Source organism: Mercenaria mercenaria, chromosome 4, assembly GCF_021730395.1.
Source record: "Mercenaria mercenaria strain notata chromosome 4, MADL_Memer_1, whole genome shotgun sequence".
Lineage (NCBI taxonomy): Eukaryota > Metazoa > Mollusca > Bivalvia > Venerida > Veneridae > Mercenaria > Mercenaria mercenaria.
The window spans coordinates 65,263,633-65,276,302 of record NC_069364.1 but is presented as its reverse complement, the minus strand read 5'-3'; the positions used below and the strand labels follow the sequence as shown (position 1 = coordinate 65,276,302).

The following is a 12,670-nucleotide window of genomic DNA, read 5'->3' as shown; positions in this document are numbered from 1 at the left end:
TGAACAGTATGTATACATACAAGCATCTGTACACTTCTAAATGAGTCGGGTGAGTACACAACCACTGTTACACACATGTCTATTACATCTATCAGGTTAAATGTGTCAGGCTCATTCTCATAACAAAAATCCTGAAATATTCAAACAGAAAATTGGTCAAGGTAAAAAATTTGTAACTTTACTTTAGCTTCATTCTAAGAATTTTATTAAAAATATCCTCAATCTAAAAAATTCAGGTCTAACATATCTTTATCCTAAAAACAGTCTAAAAACACCATATATTTGTTATTTTCTTCAATGAGATTTAATCTTATAAAACTAGAGCTATCACTAAAGGTGATGAATGTACCCCCGCATGCACTGACACAGTACATTGCAATCTGACGCACACAAGATTGCATAATTATGTGGACTGTATGTATATAGACTGTATGTATACAGTATAGTAACAAAAAACAAAGTCCCATAACTATGCAGAATATTTATCTAAAAGAATGTAACATGCACCATGCACAACTAGGGTTTTGGGACTGATCACTTGTGTGAAGTTTCATTAAATTGTGTAAGGGTTTGGTAGATTAGGCACGCACAAGATTGCATATGCAGACTGTATGTACATAGTATGTTAACAAGAAACAAAGTCCCATAACTCTGCAATTTTTGTCGTTGAAAGAACCTAACATGCCCCATACACAACTACTGTTGTTACTGATCACTTGTGTGAAGTTTCATTAAATTGTGTCAAGGGGATGAGGAGAGATGGTGCGCACAAGATTGTGTCTATGTATATAGTATAGTAACAAAAAAACAAAGTCCCATAACTCTGCAAATTTTTTTTCTAAAAGAACCCAACATGCCCCATGCATAACTACTGTTGGTACTGATCACTTGTGTGAAGTTTCATTAAATTGTGTCAAGGGGACGAGAAGAGATGGTGCGCACAAGATTGTGTCTATGTATATAGTATATTAACAAAAAAACAAAGTCCCATAACTCTGCAAATTTTTTTTCTAAAAGAACCTAACATGCCCCATGCACAACTACTGTTGGTACTGATCACTTGTGTGAAGTTTCATTAAATTCTGTCACGGGGATAAGGAGAGATGGTGCGCACAAGATTGCGTCTACGGACAGACAGACAACCTGAAACCAGTATACCCCCTCTTACAACTTTGTTGTCGGGGGGTACAATTATGAATATAGTTTTCAGTAGTTACTGAATCTACAGTGAAGTCTTGAGGTAACACCACAGGAAAGACTGAAATATATTTGTTGTTTAGAGGTTGTTCCTCTTGTGAGACTAATTTATATAAAGATTTGTCCTTCGGAAGATATTTACTCCTCAGATGTCATTAACAAAAGTTTCACTATAACCTGTCCATCATAGATATTCAAGAAGGCTGGGGGTAGGGAGTTCTCAACTTAGACAATCTTACCAAAGCTTTGAAAGGTTTTTCTCCATTCACAATGTCGAGTATACACAATGTATCAGGGACATCTTTCTCCAGAGACAGTAGCAAGTCAAACAGGCAATCTGGCTGTACCTATAATAGAATTTCATATAGATAACAGCTACTTGCTTGTCTCAATAGGGGAGGACAAGGTTATCCAGACAGTAGATCATCTTGTCTTTTCCATAGGAAAAAGGCAAGCTACACATGTGCAATGGGATGTTTGATATAATAAATGATATACAGTATTCATACATATATCTTTGAAAATGTTGCAATGGTATTAACTCTGAAATAAAAATGATCTTTAAGTTTGATGTCTGCCTGTGTAAGACAGATATTTACCCAATCCTGCCAGGCATGGAAGTCAAGTATTATCATAATCCCGTTATAATTCAAGGACTATTACCTGACTGCTGTGCTTTCCAGAAGATGCATTAAACAAGAGGACAATGATGGTCCTGAATCGCTCACCTCTCCCACATGACCAAGTTTTGAGTATGACGTCGTTTTTTCTATTATTTGACATAGTGACCTAGTTTTTGAGCTCATGTGACCCAGTTTTGAACTTGACCTAGATATTATCAAGATAAAAACTCTGACCAATTTGCAAGAAGATCCATTGAAAATATGGTCTCTAGAGAGGTCACAAGGTTTTTCTATTATTTGATCTATTGACCTAGTTTTCGAAGGTACGTGACCCTGTTTTGAATTTAACCTAGATATCATCAAGGTGAACATTCTCACTTATTTTCATGAAGATGTCATGAAAAATATGGCCTCTAGAGAGGTCACAAGGTTTTTCTATTTTTATACCTACTGGCCTAGTTTTTGACCGCATGTGACCCAGTTTCGAAACTGACCTAGATATCATCAAGGTGAACATTCATATCAATTTTCATGAAGATCCACTGAAAAATATGGCCTCTAGAGAGATCAAAAATTTTAATAATTTTAGACGTACTGACCTTGTTTTTGACCGCAGTTGACCCAGTTTCAAACTTGACCTAGATATCATCAAGATGAACATTCAGACCAACTTTCATACAGATCCCATGAAAAGTAGGGCCTCTAGAGAGGTCACAAGGTTTTTTTATTATTTGACCTACTGACCTAGTTGTTAAAGGTACGTGACCCAGTTTCAAATTTGACCTAGATATTATCAAGGTGAACATTCTGACCAATTTTTATGGAGATCCATTCACAAGTATGGCCTCTAGAGAGGTCACAAGGTTTTCCTATTTTTAGACCTACTGACCTAGTTTTTGATGGCACTTGACCCTGTTTCGAACTTGACCTAGATATCATCAAGATGAACATTCAGACCAACTTTCATACAGATCCCATGAAAAATATGGCCTTTAGAGAGGTCAAAAGGTTTTTCTATTATTTGACCTACTGACCTAGTTTTTGAAGGCACGTGACCCACTTTCGAAACTGACCTAGATATCATCAAGATGAACATTCAGACCAACTTTCATACAGATCCCATGAAAAATATGGCCTCTAGAGAGGTCACAAGGTTTTTCTATTATTTAACCTACTGACCTAGTTTTTGAAGGCACGTGACCCACTTTCGAACTTGACCTAGATATCATCAAGGTGAACATTCTGACCAATTTTCATGAAGATCTCATGAAATGTATGGCCTCTAGAGAGGTCACAAGGTTTTTATATTTTTAGACCTACTGACCTAGTTTTTGACCGCACGTGACCCAGTTTCGAACTTGACCTAGATATCATCAAGATAAACATTCAGACCAACTTTCATACAGATCCCATGAAAAATGTGGCCTCTAGAGAGGTCACAAGGTTTTTCTATTATTTGACCTACTGACCTAGTTTTTGATGGCATGTGACCCACTTTCGAACTTGACCTAGATATCATCAAGGTGAACATTCTGACCAATTTTCATGAAGATCTCATGAAATGTATGGCCTCTAGAGAGGTCACAAGGTTTTTATATTTTTAGACCTACTGACCTAGTTTTTGAAGGCACGTGACCCAGTTTTGAACTTGACCTAGATATCATCAAGATAAACATTCAGACCAACTTTCATACAGATCCCATGAAAAATGTGGCCTTTAGAGAGGTCACAAGGTTTTTCTATTATTTGACCTACTGACCTAGTTTTTGATGGCACATGACCCAGTTTCGAACTTGACCTAGATATCATCAAGATGAACGTTCTGACCAATTTTCATGAAGATCTTGTGAAATATATGGCCTCTAGAGAGGTCACAAGGTTTTTCTATTTTAAGACCCGCTGACCTAGTTTTTGACGGCATGTGACCCAGTTTCGAACTTGACCTAGATATCATCAAGGTGAACATTCTGACCAATTTTCATGAAGATCTTCTGAAATATATGGCCTCTAGAGAGGTCACAAGGTTTTTCTATTTTTAGATCTACTGACCTTATTTTTGAAGGCACGTGACCCAATTTCGAACTTGACCTAGATATCATCAAGATGAACATTCTGATCAACTTTCATAAATATCCCATGAAAAATGTGACCTCTAGAGTGGTCACAAGCAAAAGTTTACGGACGGACGCACACACGCACGGACGGACGACGGACACCGCACGATCACAAAAGCTCACCTTGTCACTTTGTGACAGGTGAGCTAAAAACATTAAATGAGCCGTGCCATGTGAAAACCAACATAGTGGGTTTGCAACCAGCATGGATCCAGACCAGCCTGCGCATCTGCGCAGTCTGGTCAGGATCCATGCTGTTCGCTAACAGTTTCTCCAATTCCAATCGGCTTTACAAGCGAACAGCATGGATCCTGACCAGACTGCGCGGATGCGCAGGCTGGTCTGGATCCATGCTGGTCGCAAACCCACTATGTTGGTTTTCCCATGGCACGGCTCAAATGTTTCCAATATAATACCCATGCAGTAGCTCTTCCTATTTCAAACATACAAAAATCTGACAAAAAGGTAGCAGCAACAGACTTGTATCAACAGCAAACAAACCAGGTTTGAAGCTGTAGCAGGATGATGTAACATCTCAGTCTGTGATAATTATTGTCAAAATTTATGTCACATACATCAATGACAGTAACACAAACCAAAGCTAACCTACCTTACTCGTATCTTTAAGGCCAGTGGTGGCAGACTTAAAATCCAATATAGGTGATGTGCTTCCAAACAACTGCAAAAAAACATTTTTTAAGTAAGGCTAGTAATCTGAAATAAATCTTTAACATATCATTCTAAAATGAGCCAAGGAAATAATAGTACATTGTAAAAATACCTGGTGCACGGCTGATGTCAGCACATTTGTTTGTTTGTTTTTGGTATAGTGCCACTTTTCAATTGTATTTCAGTTATGTAACGGTGAGCAGTTAACATACTCAGTGTTCCTGGATTCTGTACCAGTAAAAACCTGTTCTCTGCAAGTAACTGCCAACTTCCCCGTATGAATCAGAGGTGGAGGACAAATGATTTCAGCCACAATGTCTTTTATCAAATCGTCACAGAGAACATATGCCTCACCTGGGGATCGAACTCACGACCCATAGATCTGCACTCTCCCCTATCTAGCTAAGAGGGCTTCTTGTTGTCAGAAAAGGTAAGTACACATAAATTAATATATAATTTCTGGGATAAGTTTCTTAACATATTCTTAACATGGGGATCTTAAAATATTCTCGCTTTATGATGATTTGTTTGTTGTTTGCTTGTTTTGGGTTTAACGCTGTTTTTCAACAGTATTTCAGTCATGTAACGGCGGGCAGTTAACCTAACCAGTGTTCCTGGATTCTTTACCAGTACAAACATGTTCTCCGCAAGTAACTGCCAACTTCCCCACATGAATTATCAGAGGTGGAGTATGAATGATTTGAGACACAATGTCTTCTATCATATCGTCACGGAGAACATATGCCCTGCCCAGGGATCGAACTCGCAACCCCGCGATCCGTAGACCAACGCTCTCCCTACTGAGCTAAGCAGACAAAAAATCTAATATTACAGTATGTAATATAATTATTCAAGAGAGTTTAAGCCTTACACAGAGGTAAAAGTACATAATTCCTGGAAATATTTATGAAATTGAACAGCAACTGTTAAATCATTTAACCTTTAGTCTGCTGGAGGCAAGTGATTTTGCCTTTGCAACCAGAGCAGACCAAGATCAGCCTGCACAGATATAGTCTGCACTGTTTGCTGTTCAGTCAGTAACTTTTCAGTGAGCACCCCTTCCAATAATAAATTTTACTGCCCAAATAGAATGATAGGACAGTCCATTTTAGAAATTTAGCAGGGTAAAGGTTAATTTCATGGGCATGGAAGTTCATGGTTTTGTAAAAAAAAAAGAAGCTATTTCAAAGACATGAATTTGTGGATTTCCCAGTAATGGGATTCTTATTTATTAATTGGAGTTTCATTTTTGATTCAACCATGAAATCCATGAAAATTTGTCCTTTAATAACTAGAGCTGCTTCTGAGAAAAGCACATGCCTCCCACAACTGCCTAATCACCTGAATAATAGTATACGAGTCAACCATGCACAAATACCTCAACTGCCTTATCAGACTTTCAGTGCTTTGATTATCAAAAAAAAAACAAGTTTCAAGGGTCATAATTCGGAGGTGCCAAGGCCGATTTGGCTAGTTATCGAACTTGGCCAAGGACTTATTGCCAAACACATTTTGTTCAATTTTGGTAAAGATCGGAAGAGAAATGTTCAACTAAGACTGCAGACAAGATTTGTGACAGACAGACAGACAGACAGACAGACAGACAGACACACACACACACACACACACACACACACACACACACACACACACACAGACACACAGACAGGAGTAAATCAGTATGTCTCCCAAACAGTGGTGGGACATAATAACCCGGTAGTATTCTTTCAATGGAAGTTTATCATACGAACCTGTAACATGAATGGTTTCCTGTGAAGTATGTAGAGCTGTTTACACACAAACTGTATAGCCTTACATATAACAGGGTTAGGCTGATGGTTGCTGTAAGTTCTAAGTAATGTTGGTATCACATTCAGGAATCTGAAAATTAAAAACAATTATCAAGTCTTATTACATAATAATGACTAGGCTTTTAAAATGGACATTCCAGCACATGCATTATTATACCAGCATAATTTCATAGCACTGTACTGACAGGGCTTTACAGAAATCCCTAGCACTTTACTCATAATGTCTGTTCAAGTATAGCTTTTTACATCTCACAATATGTAATTTCTACAGAGCCACAATACCACAAATGTCAGCCGAAATGTAAACGCCATGTACTATTCCAATCTAAATGATATTTACTGACATGTATTTAATTCAAAACATTTTAAAGTGATGTAATAAAATTTTCAGTATGTGTTCTCACAAACATGACAATGCTATTTCTATACACCTTCATTCAGGGACATAAAAATCAAAGTTTTCTGGAGGGCAATCAAGCACTGTCACTGATAAATTTTTGAAATTTTCCATCTTTTGACTGGTGAACACAGTTCTTCATACATTGATTAAAAAATACATACCCATTCATAGAGAATATTTGTTTGAAGTGTATACAGGTGTTGAGGATTGTAGCTAGACTGTATCTAAGCAGAGCAGAATCTTCACAATGTAGTATGATACAACCATTGATCACATTCAGGAACAAACATAGATCCTGGGTCCAGTTGAACGAGCTCGTCATCAGGGAGAACATTTTATCCATTAACTGTAAAACACAATTGTACACCTTCACTTTTTATCATTAATATATATGTTAACTTATAAGGAAAGCACACAAATATAAATTCTCTATCCAGACTTCTGATACTGCTGTTAACATTGAAAACAAAGGACAACAAGAGGGCCATGATGGCCCTTTATCGCTCACCTGTTATCATTGCACTTGAGGACAAGAAGGTCCTCAGAAAAAATATCTAAGTCCAAAAGACAGGAACAACTACGGGAAGAAATTTAACCAAAAAGAAAAAAAAATCTTACAAGGTATAGATATGTTAAAGTACACCTAAAAATTGGAGGTACCATCCATGTTGTACCACAGAAAACTGGTCTCTTGTTTTCCCTACGGCCAATAATAAAAAAGTTACCAAAAATAAGCTATTTATAGTAACGTAAAAAGGAAGCAATTAAAAAAAAAATATTGTAAGTGGACAAAAGAAGGATCTGCCAAATAAATCTGTTGACATAAATGAAATTTCAGTTCAGTATCTTCAGTAGTTATGGAGATATAACAATTTTAATTTGAAATAAAGGGAGGTAATTTGAAATAAAATCAGTCCATAGTTATCTACCCTGATTGTCTCAGTTCAACTAATAACAATAATAAATTTCAAATAAGTCCTGTAAGTACTTACTGGGGGAGGTAATCAGATATAAAATAACTCTGGAACCTATGATTGGATCTGATTTGTCATGGAATCCAAGATTTATTGTTGTTGAAGATATTTTGGAAGTTTGTATTAGATAAAACCATAAATGAAGTCTCTATATGGCTGCAAAAGTCAAAATAGCCAATTTTGGACCTTTAAGGGGCCATACCTCTGGAACCCATGAAGGAATCTGGCCAGTTGAAGAAAGGAAGCAAGATCTTGTGGTGATACAAGTTATGTGCAAGTTTGGTTAAAATCAAACCATAAATGAAGCTGCTATTGTGCAGACAAGGTCAAAATAGCTAATTTTGGCCCTTTCAGGGACCATAACTCTGGAACCCATTAAGGGATCTGGCCGGTTCAAGAAAGGAACCGAGATCTTATGGTGACACAAGTTTTGTGCAAGTTTGATTAAATTGAAATCATAAATGAAGCTGCTATTGTGCAGACAAGGTCAAAATAGCTAATTCTGGCCCTTTCAGGGGCCATCACTCTGAAACCCATAAAGGAATCTCGCCAGTTCAAGAAAGGAACCGAGATCTTATGGTGATACAAGTTGTGTGCAAGTTTGGTTAAAATAAAATCATAAATGAAGCTGCTCTTGTGCAGACAAGGTCAAAATAGCTAATTCTGGCCCTTTCAGGGGCCATAACTCTGGAACCCATGATGAAATCTGGCTAGTTCAAGAAAGGAACCAAGATCTTATGGAGATACAAGTTGTGTGCCAGTTTGGTAAAAATCAAATCATAAATAAAGCTGCTATTGTGCAGACAAGGTCAAAATAGCTAATTTTGGCCCTTTCAGGGGCCATAACTCTGGGACCCATAGTGGGATCTGGCCAGTTCAAGAAAGGAACCGTGATCTTATGGAGATACAAGTTGTATGCAAGTTTGGTTAAAATAAAATCATAAATGAAACCACTATCGTGCAGACAAGAAATTGTTGACGGACGCACGCACGGACTGACGACGGATGAAGGGTGATCACAAAAGCTCACCTTGTCACTATGTGACAGGTGAGTCACTATGTGACAGGTGAGCAAATAAAACAGAATAAACATTCAGTATTTTTTTCAACTTACGCCTTTTCATAAGTAAAATAAATAAAGTCTTCAGAGAAAAATTGAGTGTCTTGGTCCAGGCTGGGTATACACTGTGTAGCTATCTGTATAGACATGTTGGTATGATAGAAAAACAATGTAAAAATTACTTACCTTTACCCAGGAGAATTTATGTAATGTGTCCAGACCAAACAATTCCTGCAACAAAATATAGAGTGTAACTTTTTAAAGCTAAACTATCTGCTTGGCCTAAAACCATAACACAAGCATACAGAACTAAATGTTACTTGAGTAGAAACAATAAGTAAGCTGAGTACTGTCAAAATGATATGGTATGTTAGCCATGTCAGGAAATCTGTGCTCAACCCTCATTCAAATGTAAGAGTTGTATGCTAAAATGTTCATTACTTGAAACTAATTTTTCTACATGGACTATAACAGTCTGTTTAAATAAAATGTTTGAATCTAAACCAGGGTTTTTTTTTGGCTGTTTTTATAGCCGTTATTGGGCTATATTCCCAATGCCAAAAAGTATGTATTTTTCCCAAAATTAATGCAAAAATTCCCAATCTACATTCTGAAAAAATGTCATCAAAACTGCACAAAAATTGACCAATTTCGTAATGAAGTATGTTAAAGATGTTCTACAATGTGAAATAAGTGTATGAGAAAGTGCTTACACACATCCTTACTATATCCTATGGGACTAAATATTTCCCAATTTGGAACATTTATGCGTCAAAATTCCCAATTCTGGGGGTATAGGCTATGCTCCCAAATGAGCTAGAAAAAACCCTGTAAACAACTGCAAAGTGAATTTCAGTCCAGAAATATTTCAAATACATTTGCAGTAAAAACTCTGCAAAATCAATGAAGAGACAAAAAGCTGTCATTATTTGCCGGGGTTCTTTATTCAAAGGTAAAAATATATCACAATTACTCAAGTTCTAAATGAAAATGATGACCTTACAGTCAGATTATGTTTGGTCAAAGGTTGTTTTTTTGTTGTTTCTTTTTTTTATTAGTCATATGGCAACTTTCCAGCTTTGATGGTGGAGGAAGACTGTAGGAACTACTCTGTGCAGTATTTCACCACGAGTGGGCACCTAGGTAGAACCACCAACTTTCCGTAAGCCAGCATTATGGCTTCCTCACATGAAGAATTCAACACTCCGAGTGAGGCTTGAACCAACATCATTGAGGGGTAAATGATTTGAAGTCAGCAACCATAATCACTCGACCACAAAGGCCCCTCTGGTCAAATGTGATCTTCATTATGTCTGACAGAATTTGTTAATGTATAAATCTTAAAACAGTTTGCACACTGGTACATAATAATTACAAAGAACCTAACCTTTCCAAGACTTCCATCATACAAACTAAACTCAGCATCTAGAGCTTTCCTCGGGAATGAGGGGAGCTTTACCAATTCTTCATGTAGGAAACTGATGTGATTCTGTAGCTGTATAAACAAACAAGAAACATGATAAATATATTAATACACATGTTTAGCAATATGCAATTTTGTTTGACAAAAGAAAACCTTCAGAAGAATCCGGGAAAAATTTAAATGAAGTTCTATATCAAATTTAAAATTTCTTTGAACTTTAAAGACTCACAATGTTCAGTTAAAAAAGACCAATAACTCAAAGTATTTTCTGATAAAAAGTGTTTTCTCATTAAGATTTTCAGCTGCAAAACAACCCTTCGATACTTTGAAAATGATAATGCTAAATCCTAATGATGACAATGATTCAAGTGATGATGAAGATGATAATGATGACATGGTAGACAATGATGGATACTGGAGTGTGAACAGGGATGTATAAGGTGTTTGTAAAGTGAGGAAGGACTAAGGAGTAACAGTAACCTGGCTGATGACTTGGGTGATGAAAGTGCAAGATTGGAGAGGTCTAAAGCTTTGACTTTCTTAACAGAACAATTCTTCATTACACATAGACAACTAGAGCTATCACTAAAGGTGATGAATGTACCCCCGCATGCACTGACACAGTACATTGCAATTTGACGAACACAAGATTGCATAATTATGTGGACTGTATGTATATAGACTGTATGTATACAGTATAGTAACAAAAAACAAAGTCCCATAACTATGCAGAATATTTATCTAAAAGAACGTAACATGCACCATGCACAACAAGGGTTGGTACTGATCACTTGTGTAAAGTTTCATTAAATTGTGTGCAAGGGTTCGGAAGATAAGCGCGCACAAGACTGCATATGAAGACTGTATGTACATAGTATGATAACGAGAAACAAAGTCCCATAACTCTGCAATTTTTGTCGTTGAAAGAACCTAACATGCCCCATGCACAACTACTGTTGTTACTGATCACTTGTGTGAAGTTTCATTAAATTGTGTCAAGGGGATGAGGAGAGATGGTGCGCACAAGATTGTGTCTATGTATATAGTTTAGTGACAAAAAACAAAGTCCAGTAACTCTGCAGAAAATTTTTCTGAAAAAACCTAACATGCCCCATGCACAACTACTGTTGTTACTGATCACTTGTGTGAAGTTTCATTAAATTGTGTCAAGGGGATGAGGAGAGATGGTGCGCACAAGATTGTGTCTATGTATATAGTTTAGTGACAAAAAACAAAGTCCCATAACTCTGCAATTTTTTTTTCTGAAAGAACCTAACATGCCCCATGCGCAACTACTGTTGTTACTGATCACTTGTGTGAAGTTTCATTAAATTGTGTCAAGTGGATGAGGAGAGATGGTGCGCACAAGATTGTGTCTATGATATAGTATAGTAACAAAAAACAAAGTCCCATTACTCTGCAAGTTTTTTCTGAAAGAACCTAACATGCCCCATGCACAACTACTGTTGTTACTGATCACTTGTGTGAAGTTTCATTAAATTGTGTCAAGGGAATGCGAAGAGATGGTGCGCACAAGATTGTGTCTACGGACAGACAGACGGACGGACAGACAGACAACCTGAAACTAGTATACGCCCCCTTACAACTTTGTTGTCGGGGGGTACAATAAATTGCACATCATTGGCTGTTAGTGAAATATAATGCTTCACTGATCTGAACTATTTGATCTATCTTATCAGCAAGAGGTAAATCCTGTTAGCATCAAATGGGTAACACACTACAAAAAATGTATGCATCTGTCAGTTCAAGTATGTTCACATACAGAAGTATGCATTAAACATCAAGGGCACAATCCTGTCTGTGTTTCAGCCAACTGAAATACGGTGAAAGCAAGAAATAAGGGGTGAAAGTGTACTCTTTAATAAGCAATTGTCACACTAACTCTACCTGCTACAGAATCCTATATGTTCTCCAAACCTTCCCTCTTCAATAACAGATAAGTTGCATGAATTCTTCTGTTTTTAGACAGAAGATTATAACTATTTAGCAGTCAGCATGATACAAAATACACAAATCAATCAGACATAGAAATACTGTTGGTTTTAAGCTAACCATCACAATTTCTCATATGGTGGTTTTCCAGCTGTTTGGAAGTAGAGGAAAACCCAAGATCCCACTTCAGTCATTATTTCAGCCATGGGAAGGTACATGAGTAAACCAGTGACCTGTAGCCAGCTGGATGGCTTTTTGACACGAAAGAATTCTATGCTCGAAACAAAGTCTACTTGTGTCTAAAGCAGTATTATCATTTGGCACTTCGAAAAATCTCAATTTTTTCTTTATTAAACTATTTTAGCTTAATACTGAAGAAAGCTTGTTTATTAAATCCTGTTCTTGTGATAAACCTAGATCATGATTACACAGAGAGGCAAGATAAT

At 36.9% G+C, this 12,670-nt stretch overlaps 1 protein-coding gene across 1 annotated transcript in view; it reads right to left on the bottom strand.

Annotated features, from left to right (window-relative positions):
* LOC123552947 (protein unc-80 homolog) overlaps positions 1-12,670 on the bottom strand; it is a 101,962-nt gene that overhangs the window by 37,251 nt on the left and 52,041 nt on the right. Inside the window, 7 exon segments of the mRNA XM_053541548.1 lie at positions 21-131; positions 1,437-1,544; positions 4,545-4,613; positions 6,355-6,484; positions 6,976-7,160; positions 9,035-9,079; positions 10,236-10,343. Coding sequence (XP_053397523.1) covers positions 21-131; positions 1,437-1,544; positions 4,545-4,613; positions 6,355-6,484; positions 6,976-7,160; positions 9,035-9,079; positions 10,236-10,343 — 756 coding nt within the window.